The sequence below is a fragment of the Python bivittatus genome, unplaced genomic scaffold (assembly GCF_059951505.1).
Source record: "Python bivittatus isolate LINGU-HERP-01145 unplaced genomic scaffold, Pbiv_v1 ctg000610_np1212, whole genome shotgun sequence".
NCBI lineage: Eukaryota > Metazoa > Chordata > Lepidosauria > Squamata > Pythonidae > Python > Python bivittatus.
Genome location: NW_028277088.1, coordinates 27,851,561 through 27,863,669, shown reverse-complemented (window position 1 = coordinate 27,863,669; position 12,109 = coordinate 27,851,561). Strand labels below are relative to the sequence as shown.

At 34.9% G+C, this 12,109-nt stretch overlaps 1 protein-coding gene across 1 annotated transcript in view; it reads left to right on the top strand.

Moving 5' to 3' along the window:
• The window catches only part of DGKB (diacylglycerol kinase beta), a 302,803-nt gene that overhangs the window by 91,307 nt on the left and 199,387 nt on the right, over positions 1 to 12,109 (top strand). Inside the window, exons 8-9 of the mRNA XM_088150655.1 lie at positions 1,330 to 1,404; positions 2,930 to 3,049. Of these exons, the coding sequence (XP_088006781.1) occupies positions 1,330 to 1,404; positions 2,930 to 3,049 (195 nt within the window). The remainder of the gene's footprint in view (positions 1 to 1,329; positions 1,405 to 2,929; positions 3,050 to 12,109) is intronic.

Here is a 12,109-nt window from a genome sequence, read left to right as displayed (position 1 = left end):
AAAAAGGGAAAACAAAAATAAACTGTCATAAAATATGAAACCAAACATATTGGACAGGCTCACAAAACCTCTTGACCCAATACATGAGAGTAAAATCAGGAGTTCAGGCTTTATGAATAATCACCAGGGTCTAATTATCTTTAGACTGCTGGTATTGTTATAGTACATGCACTTGATAACAAATTTAAGCAGTGGATTATATTATACATTTCCGAAATAAAGGATGATCCTAGTCTGAAATCCTACTTACTGCAACAACAAAATAGGTTAGCTGTTTTTGAAGTTTTAAAAAGGAAGCAGAACTGGTACCAATATTCAGTTTCTCATTGGCCTAGCTTCAGCGTTCAAATACTATGGCAGTCAGAAGGCTCTAACAGTCAAATTCAGCCATCCAGAAACTTCATTTGCTGTCCTATGTATGTCATGAATAATTAAGAATAATAAAGATACTGATTGCAGTATCTTAAAAACAGTTCAGGTGCATGTTTTAATTATGAAAGTGCAATGTTAGTACCATGAAGGATTGGCAGAGAGGTTTAATTCCTCTTTTGTCCTAAGCAGCTGTTGCATCTCGGTAAATTTTAGAAGTTTTTTTTTTTTCCTTTGTGCCATAGAAGATAATGGATTAAACCTGATCTCTTCACTTCTCATAATTCTGAAGTATCCTCATGGTTATTATTCTAATAACTTGCATGTTGATTAATTTGATCTAGCTATTGTTTGTCTCCAGTTTAACCGTCACATTGCTTCTGGACCTCATGGCCTTCTGAATCTTTCTGAATCAAAGAATCATAAGATTGAAAGGGATCTTAAACGTATTCTAGTCTAACCTTTACCCAGGCAAGAATCCTCCTAGACAAATGGTTGTCTAACCTGTGCTTGTAAATGTACTTCAGTTTCCACTGATTCTAAGCATTGTCCTTTCTGACTTGGTTTGGTGGGAATCTTAGAGCATGCTAATATTTGGAGTTTGCTGTACCACTAAAGAATAGTTAGTATGATTTGTAGGGTAGGTTTCCTTGAAATGTGCAACTCCCAGTTTTCAAAGCTAACTCACTCCAATGGTGCAACCTATATGGGAGTGTGAGTTAAAGCCAAAGTTCTTTCACTTATCTTGTTGATTTTTTTAAAAAAAATTAATCTGTTCTTAGCATTAGAACTTTACAATGCTATTTCTAAATTTAACTATTTCTAAGTATTCCTAACCCAAAACATTAGTTAAAATATAAAATATTCTTTTAGTTTGTATTATCATGATTCAGTTGAATTCTAGGAAAACAAAATTATCTTTAATTAACAAGGCTCTTTGTGTCTTGCTTTCATGTCCAGGAACTTGAAAACATCATTACTCAAATGATGCATGTTGCAGAATATCTTGAATGGGATGTCACTGAACTCAGTCCAGTAAGAATCATTGCAGATCAATTATTTCGTTAGCAATGGAAATATCTAGGGACTGTTCTACATAATTTGATTAAGTTACTGTTATGCTTATAACAGCTTGGCTAAAAAGTTATCTTTTTCTTCCATGTTGAAATGGACCATGAAACTTTTGGGAAAAAACTCATAACATTTAGGCCTGAAGACAAATAGATCTGAGCTATCAAAGAAGTGTCACTAGTGTAAAGAAAATTGTGGAAAATATAGTAAGCTTAGAATGCACATCGATCAATGGCAAAGATTCTTTTCTTAAAACAATATGGAATGAATATAACTATATCTATATCTATATCTATCTATATTGATATATCATGTAACTTTTCAAATATTTTATGCAGTTCAGTTGCAGGAGAGCAAAAACATATAAGCAGAACAAGCTTTCAAGAAATTTCCAGTGGAAAGTGTACTGATCAGTTGCTGAATGCAGTAAACAGGATTAAACAGTTATTTTTGCTTGATTAACTGTTGACTAATTATATGCACACACTAACTTTCTACCAAAGCACTCAATGCATCTTGCAATTCATTATAAACCTTTAATTTAAAAAGAATATGAGAGAGAATTCTTTAATGCTGTTACATATTAACCATACAGAATTGTCACAGATGATGGGCAGAACACCTTGGATGAGGCTTACTGAGTCATTCTTGCCTCTGTCACAGATGAAGAGTGGCAGATTTGCTACGTATTCTGCTATCCAAAGAGAAGCAGTTTATTATTTTAGCATGCAAGGTGGAATTTGGTTGTGGTAAAATGACAGCAAATCAGCATTCCCATTTTAATTTTACTGAGAATTGCTCTTCCTCTGTTAACATTAAGTATGTAAATACGGCACACAGTGAACATTTAGAAAGCATTTAAGGATTTTTTTAAAAAATCATATTTCTTCTGATAAAATCTGTTAATTTTTTAAAATAAATATTGCTATATCAGTGATAGAGGAACTTTTTCAGGTGCTGTCATGCAATTTGTTTTGATGGTACAGGTACATATTACGCATAGGTTTAAATTACATGAAGCTGCCAACTCATGCAGGATGTTTGTTTTCTTGACCCAGTGTTGCATACGTTCCCATTGTTGTCCATAAAATTTTGTGACATTGGCAATCTTGTTAAAGTTTCATTGTTTAGGAAAAAAACTCTAAGGAGCCAGTGGGTGATGCAGTCTATTTGATGCCATATTTTCAAACTCTATTAGAACATAAAAATGACACTAAGATTGAAATGATGTATGTCATTGGATTTATTTTGAGTAGACTTGCACAGGATTATACTATTAAAAAACTGAAATATATAAAGAGCTATTGCTTGATTTTCTTTTCACTCCATAAAATTATGTGAGACTTGGAAAAATGTTTTAGTAACTTCAAAAATGCTTTACAAGACATATTGTCTTCGATTTTCATGTGAAACAAATATTAGTTTTTATGTATTATTTATCTACTCCTGTCATTTATTTCAGGATCAATTTTTTTTTTAATTAAATCAGATTCTTCATGAGATGATGGAGGAAATTGATTATGACCATGATGGCACAGTTTCCTTGGAAGAATGGATCCAGGGGGGAATGACTACGATCCCGCTTTTAGTATTGCTTGGATTAGAGAATGTAAGAATCATCATAGCGGTAATAAAATGATAACTCTCAAACTTAGAAAAATGTATGCATTCTAGCATTTCTGTTGTGCAAATGAGTAAATATTACATTCATGGAAGAAGAGCATAAGCATATTTTAGAAATATTTATTTCTAACAGAACTGCTCCTGTCTGTGCTCCTGCACTCTGAAGATGCCGGTCACAGTTGCTGGCGAAACGTTAGGAAACAAAACTTCAAGAACACGGCCACACAGCCCGGAAGACCCACACCAGCCACAATATTTATTTCCTTTGTACAATCTTCAACATACCTGTTTAAACTGTGTTACAGATGCTATCCAAAAAAAAAGGACAGCTGTTGTTACAAATGTCTAAAGAATTAGATTTTAAGGGTTGTTTTCAAAATCAGCTTTTTAATCAGCATAGCTTGAAAATGCTCACACACACACACACACACACACACACATATACACATCTCTAGTACAGCCCACCTTTTTAAATACAGAAATTATATAAATAAATAGAAGAATGTATATTAAACTGGTATAAATGAAAACTATACAGTTAAAACCTTTTATTTTCATTGCCCCTTAATTATTCTTTTTTGTATGCACTTTTCCAGTTTCTCAGCAGGCAAAGCTCATACTGAAATAAATGGAAAATCTGTCAGCAGAGCAGCTGCAAAATTAACTGAAAATAATAGTAATAATTATTATAATTGCATTGATATGCCACCCTTACTACTGCAATTAGGATGCTGAATAAAATTAAAATACAATACAATTACATTTTAATTGATTAATTAACTAAATCATATTTACATAATGCAACTACTGTCATAAAGTATTTTTCTACTATGCTGTTCATAAATGTCAGTAGAAAACACACAGATCAAAATTCAAAAACTTAATTATATTCATTATTTTCCCTCATATTTACCAAATAAATCCTTACTAGCTTTCCTTATACAAATATAAACTGTTCAGCTTCTTGTGACAGTTCCAGCATTATGAACCAGATTTATTTCCTAGTTAGATGTCGCTGGTACTACTTGTTAGTAGCAAAATACAATTTGCATCCTAGACAAATGGCCAAGGTGTATGATTTGAAATTATTGAAACCATAAATGATACTTCTGAAAATGATACTAATTTATTTACTAGGGCTTCTACACTGCTAAATTCTCATAGGCTCTAGCCACTTATGGTTCTTTGGTTGAAATAATGTCAAAGGATTATAAAGTCTAATCACTTTGACAATGGGCAACCTTGTTTAACAAAACAATGGTAGAAGGACATTTCTCAGCAGTGATGTTTCTTACATGAAATAGTATGGCAGCTTTGTACTGGAGAATGCAAGCTGCTGCAGATTTTTGTTCGAACTAAGGTCATCAGAAGTGGCCATCTAGGGACCAGTTATTTGTTGTTGATTCCATGTGTTTCTGGAGGTGCTGAATCAGCTGGTATTAGCATGCAATATCCTTAGAAGGCTGATAGGGCTTCCTTGCTCAGGCAGGGTCTTCCTCAATGCTGACATCTGCACTAGGCCTAATGTATGGGTAAGAACTGTCATTTGAATTTCACATGCCACATGATCTGGACCGAGTGATCTTGCATGGGATAGAGCAATCTTGCTCTTGCTTGCAACCTCCCACTGCCAGTCCTATCATTAGGTAGCAGTAGATTTGGGAGATAACGAACAAGCAAGAAATGGCCATCTCCTTGGTTATTCCTGTATTTTTATTCCCAGAAAGGGAGGAGATGCTGAATGGATTTTCTGCCTTCTGCCAAAACAAGTTAAATATTTATGCACCTTAGTAAATGTGGATGTGGCACCCTTTTTTCATCCTCAGGTGACAACAGGTCTTGTCCACTGACTTAAGGAGGTACATGTGTGGGCAATCTGATCTTAACCCATGCTTCCAAAATAGCTACAAATATAGCCATCTATGTGAATTGGTAATTTAATAAATTATATTTTCAGGGATGAAAAATAGACAAATATGCATACACACATGTTTGTGTGCATATGCATGTGTGTTGACAAGTAGCAGCAACTAATTGAATTTGCCTGTGCTTAGAAATTAAGCAGAGTCAATCCTAGTTATTACTTGGATGGGAAACTATCAGAGAATTGCAAGGCTGAAGCTTAGATTAGGAAGCTGAAAATCATAATTGCTAGAAGAAGGTAATGGTGAACCACTTTTGTATATTGCTAAGAAACTACTGGATTGTCCCTATGTGGCCTCTCTCCCTGACCAGGTCCTGGGGTGCTCCTTGGTTTTCTGAGGAGCTTCAGGAAATGAAACACAAGAAGAGTTTTCTGGAGCACTATTGGAAGAAGATGAAGAATGAATACAATGAAGTATGAGTAAAAATCCATATTAGGGATTACATCATGGTGATAAGGGTGATGAAATGTTCATATTTCTCCATGGTTATTGCATCTGCTAGTAGCCATCTGGCAGCCTGTTTAGGGCAACCTGGTCCCTGCTGGGGAGGAATGGGTTGCAGGACTATCTGCAGGCTGCTATGAGGAATATTCTTACTATTTGGCATATAAAGTCATTTGAATTTGTTCTGAGTTGGACTGGACAGGTTGGATTGAGGTGCCTGGGCAAGGATTTGTATCTAGAGTGAGTTTGGTCCTGTGACATCCAATGAAGTGGATAGAGTTCTCCAGTCTATTAGGTCAGCCACCAGTTTGTTAGATCCAGATCCCCCCTGGATGGTTAAAATCACCCAGGAGGTGACCTGAGCACTGATGTCACTTATTTGAGGGAAGGAGTAATTCCCTTAGCCTTGAAGGAGGATTATCTCAAGAAGACATTGCTGGAACCAACAGTCCTGGAAAACTATTATCTGGTCTCCAGTCTTCCCTTTTTAGGGAAGGGAGTGGAGAGGATAGTCAAGCTTCAGTTCCAGGGGACTCTGGAGGAAGCAGATTAAACATATCTGGTTCAGTTGGTTTCAGGCCAGGGTTTAGTATGGAGATTGCATTGGTCATACTTGTTGATTTCCTTGTGTTCATGATCTCTCCGTGACTTTCAATATTGTTGACCATGGTATCTTTTTGGGACAGCTTCAGGATGGGAGGCACTGATTTACAGTGGTTTTTCATTTTCTGTGGCCAGCTTTAATCAGTGTTGACAGGTAGGGAGATATTGCACGCATGGCACCTCACTTGTGGGGTGGTGCAGGGTTCCATGCTCTTTCCTCATCTGTTTAACATCTGCATGAAACCATTGGGTGATGTCATCTGCCAGTTTAACATCAATATGCGGATGAAACCCAGTTGTACCTCTCAACCCCTAGCAAGCCAAGTGATGCGGTCAGTATCCTGACCCTGTACTTGGAGGTTGTGCAAATACAGATGGGGAGGAACAGAGTAAGGCTCAATCCTGACAAGACTGAATGGTTTTGTCTATTTGCCTCCCCCTGCCCCCCTCCCAACAATCTGGAGGCATTCCACGTTGATTTTCAGTGGGATTGCAGTTCCCCATTGGAGTCTTGTGGCTCATTTGGGGTTCCTCTCAGCTTGTAGAATAGGTGGGAGCTGTGGCCAAGAGGGCCTTTGCATAGGAACATCTTGTGCCCACTTGTGCCCTTTCTCGGTCAGGAGGCCCTTCAGACATTCATGCCCTAGTCATCTCACGACTGGATTACTCTAGACTGGATTACTTTAATAATGCGCTCTACTTGGCTGCCTTTGAAGTCCATCCATAAGCTGCAGCTGTACAGAATGTGACAGTGTGAGTGGTGATGGGGTCACCACATTATTCATGCATAGTGACGATGATTGTGGAGCCTTCTTTTTTTTTAATTTTGATTTGTTTTGGTTTTAGTGTGGTACTTTATTCTTCTGATCTGTTGTATTTTCTTTTAATAAGTAGGGTTTGTGTTTTAGTTTAAAGCCACCCATATTTGTTTGGGAGTTGATCAAATAAATAAAAATATATGTGTGTATGAAGTTACCAGACATTGAATGGACTTGAAAGAGACTTCAGTATTTCTATATATGTATCCCAGAATTGTTCTGAGCTGCCTACTTCCTTGCCAATTTACTTCTTAAAGAGCTTGTGTACATTAAAAACTTCCACAAGTTTTCCATAACATGTATTTTAGTCTGGTCAAAAAGAATATGTACCTTTTTTAAAAAAGTGCAAAACTACAGTAATTTTTGGAGTGAATGTGTTCAGAATTTCAACGATGTCTTCTCCTTTCCTGCCACTAGATGTCAGAGGTGCACTGCAGCAGCAATTGCTGTATTTTGCAGATAATGTGTTATTTCAAAGGCTGTAAGACAGTGTTTCTCAACCTTGGCAACTTTAAGACATGTGGACTTCAACTCCCAGAGTTCCCCAGCCAGCAAGGCTGGCTGGGGAACTCTGGGAGATGAAGTCCACATGTCTTAAAGTTGCCAAGGTTGAGAAACACTGCTGTAAGAAATACACTAGTGATGTTAACTTATGATCAACCAACTGAATGTTTAAATAGATGACTCTTTAAAAAGAAAAAAATGCTTATGCTTATGGAAATTTAGACTCAAAGTATAAAAAATTGTTGCTGAATTGGTCCATAGAGAATGAGTTAGATAAGTTAAGATTAATGCCACAATGATTGTCAGTGTGCGTTCCCTGTGGAACACTCAATATTGCTTTATGTTAGATCATAAATTTGGCTAGAATAATGGAGAGTCCTACTTCATTTGGCAGGAAATATATTTAAAGTATTGCAAGTATATACATATTAGATATAAATACCTAATGCTTATATGTTATATGGTAAATATTGTGAACACTGCTTATTTAGTATTGAAAAATATTAGCAGCATGTGCTTTTTATTCCAGTTTTAAAATGAATCATTCTGTGACGAAAATTTTCCACAGCGATTCTAAAAATATGAAGGACTATAGACTACTTGCCCATTTATTGTACCAGATTCAGACAGGGCGTTTATTATAACTTGCTTTATTCACATAATTTTAATGTGGTGGCAGTGACCCGGCCAATATTTCCGTCTATAACCAACAGTTGTTTTCCTATTACTTTTTTTCCCATCAGTGTCCCTTCCAGAAATATCTGTTAAGAGAGGAAAGATAGAATTATGTTTTTGGAAAGCTAGGAGCCATCCATTAAAAAACAAACAAACAAACACCTTTCGGTGAAAATTAATTGGGAATGAAAGCTAATGACTAAACTCTCTTTTTGAACAATAACAACCAAAAATGTTTGTAGCCAAGAGGTATAACTTTATTGCAATTCTTTGGGTTTTCCACAGGAGGGAGGATCTGCAATTCTTTTAGAGAATTTTCAGAAATTATTAGAGGAAGTTGTAATAAAAATAACCTTTCCAACATTTAAATGGAAATTTATGCCTGCTAACATCTATATAACTTAGAATGACTAAGGTGGATTTTTTTTTTTTTTTCAGTTTGTATATATGAAGATTTATTTTTGTTAATAGACCCAAAAGAATGTGTTCTTAATTTTGATGCAATGCAATGCGATGCAGTACGACACAATACAATACACAATACTACTAAACATAAAGCATAGCAGTAAAATGAAGAGGAAAGCCTCCCTTAGCAATTTTCATACATATAATGAAGTGTCCTATTTACAGAATTAAAACAATCCTTTATGCACATACACACACACACACATGTGAATCCCATTTTTATCAATATCCCCAAGTTCATGTGCATGGGAGCAACCTCAGAAGTTCCAGAGCACCTAGTCAGAGTCTGCAAAGTGGCACCCACAGGTACCATCCTACCTATTGATAAAGCTTCTTAAAAAAGAAAAGTAAAGAAGACCTTGCTACTATTTACCTTCTTTTCAAAGTTGAAAAAAAAAAAGAGGTTGACTTGTACTTTGTAATGCTGTTGTTCTAATTGTGTATGTGGGTTTTAACTGTTTTAACTGTTTTACCGTTTTTTGGATTTTGTAAGCCACCCAGAGTCTTCTGGAGTGGGTAGCCATACCAAATCAAATAGATTAAATTGCATTACATTGAATTAAGAGTTTATTGGAGAGCCCTGAAGCACTTTGCAGGGATTCTGATGAGCTGGGTGAATAAGTTGTAAACACAATCTTAAGTAGAGAAGCTCTATAACTGGGTTTGGGTAGATGTGGAATAGTAATGGCTGTGAATGTATGTGATCGATGAATAGGATGCATGATTGAAGGGGTGAAGTAGGTGGCATCTAGAGGGAGTGATAGTGGAAACCCTGAAAGAACAATCTTTTGTCTTTTTCTGTTGGGATAGAAATAGTACATGTTTATATGCATAAAACAACTAAAGTTACAAATATATATCATTTGCTATTTGGTAGAAAACCTGAATAAATACTGTTTTTCTAAAAAATAGAAATCCTTTTCCTTTGCTTCTTAAATTGTACAAATAATATAAACCAATGTTTCTTAAACTCTTTAAGAATACATAAAACAAGACATTTTAAATAAGAAACATGTTTTTTAAAATAGTCTTTATTTACCTTACTTTTAATACATTAAAAGTAAACTTAATGGCATAGTCAGTTGAAGTATATTTCATCAGTGTTTGAAAAGAAATTTGTTAGCGAAAATTGTCTTAACAATCAGCTTGGAGTGAGTGCTGAAAATCCATTTTCAAAAAGTTATGGTGAGGAAAATGTAGTAAGACCATAAATGCTTTTTCAATTAAAATGTCATATTTTCTGTAAACTATCATCCAGAAGTTTTCTAATGATTTTAGAAATTATTTCAATATGACATTTGTCAATATCTCTTCATTTATTCATGGATAAGGGATTTATCTGGCTAGTGAAATTGAATGGATACAGAATTATATATTTTCTGTCGCACTATTAATGATCTCAAAGAAGACCTTCACATTGTTCTGGGAACATTTCTGGTCCCTCATCGTTCTAGAATCACTGACATAGGCAGTGAATGGGCAGGCAGTGAGTCTGGAAGTGTTACACAATTAAAATACACCATATCTCATTCATAAAAAGGTTCTTATACCTACTTAATGATCCCTTCAAGTTGGAAAAGGAAAAAAAAAAAAAAGTAATGCAACTCAGGTATTCCCTTCAGTATATAATGTCCCGATGTCCAAATAAGTATCCAGAGATTGCATACTTGGATATGGAAAGAACTGATTGCAAGATCATGGCCTTATATTTCTGAGGCATGAAACATTTTTGCTACCAGGAGTGGTCTCAAATCCATGTCAGTTGGCTGTCTGTTAAATACTTTAGTGCAGTAGTTTGGTTCAAGCACATTTCAGTGGTTTTCTAGTAAACTTAATAAGTAAAAATATTTCCATTCAAAAAGAACTACGCAGAGTATGTCCTTATCATATAGGATAAAAAATCCATATCATGGCAGTGACATTTGGTAGAGTAAACACATTTTTTTAAAAAAGTTGATAAATAACTAATATGTATATTATTCATATCATAGTAGAGCAACAAATTTTGGGGTGAAATAGAATAAAGTACAATAAATAGAATGCAAAATCTAATAATATAACAAAGTACAATTAAAAAAAAAGAAATAAGAATGAATTTAGGGGACATAAAGTGAACTAAAACTGAAGAAAAAAGAGATCCATATAATAATATAAATCTAGCCCAATCTTTTTATATATAATTAAATCTAAACCATATAGAAATGTACTGCTCCATCTTCTCATTTTTATAATATAAAGACATTTAAAAATCAATAGGGAACACAACTCTTGAATCTACTCTTTAACATCAAGAGCATACTTTTTTCCCCACTTTGTAGAATAATCCCTTTGCTGAACCCTAGGCTTGACAGATCCAAAGTTATTTATAAGATGTCAAATTCCATATTTTGGGCTGGACCCATTGATTTTCCAAAATTGGATATTCCAATTTTTCATTCCATATGTCATATACTATATATTACTGATATTAACATTCATTCCATTTTTTAGTTTCATGAACAATTGGATTGTTTCTTTTATTTCAACAGATAAACATAAAGAAGCAAAAGCACTTCCATTTTCTTTGGGTTATGGGACATTCCATTTCCATAAAGCACTTGTCTTTCATAATGATCAGGACAAATGTTCTGGAAATCTTACTCAAGAGAATATGTAAAGAAAGTCTATATCTAGTCAAGACCCATACTGGAATGGGATATGACTTGCTAGGCTTCAAGAAGATTGTATTTTACTGTATTTTATTGTTTTAAATTTCCAGAATGTGTGGAGAAACTAAGGTTCCTAAGGTTCAACCAAGGTTTAGGATCTGGTTGAAAAGAGTCCCTGCCCACAGTTTCAGGAGACCACTGCTGCTTGGGTAACATCTTGACCGGAAGTCTAGTATACTGTCTTCTAAATGAGTATTGTATTTTTATAGTAGGATCTGTGGATCAGTTGCATCCTGCAGCCCACTTAACTCCTTTCATTGGCAGAACATCTCTCTTCCAGACTTGTTTGTTTCTCTGATAAGAAAAATGCCAACTAGGTTGGTCCATATGTTCTGTTCACATAGAGGCAAAATCACATGTAGTGGCCATTCTTTTGAATAAATAGCAACAATTCTACTATTGTATAATCAGAAATATGTCTTCCTCAATTATTTCAGGTTCAATTGAATAGACTAATACTTTATTATTGAAACCCTGTTTTCTTGACTTTTTGTTGAGTTTATGATTTTATGTAAGTAAAAATCTCAATTTTAATTAAGATGTTTTCATTAAGTAATCATCATCACTAATTCATAACCTGTGCAAAACTTAAAGACCAATAACAAAATAATATTTAAAGAAAAAAGCCTCATACAGCAGGGGACCCATGAATTCATAGCTGTAGCAGAATGAGACCTAAGTGTTGAGTGTGTGTTACCTGGGCAGACCATTTTATTAAGGAGAAAAGTTCATGTTAAAAAGTTTTTAGTGTTCTGAGCTTTCCTCCCACCCATTCCCCCCCCCCAAATGATTTTGTTACCATATCGCTACATGTCTGTTTGGAAAAATTATGTTGTGATCGCTTGAAAATTAATAAATGAAGAAGCAGATTGTCTTTTATGTTCTTGAGTCAATTTCAATTTTT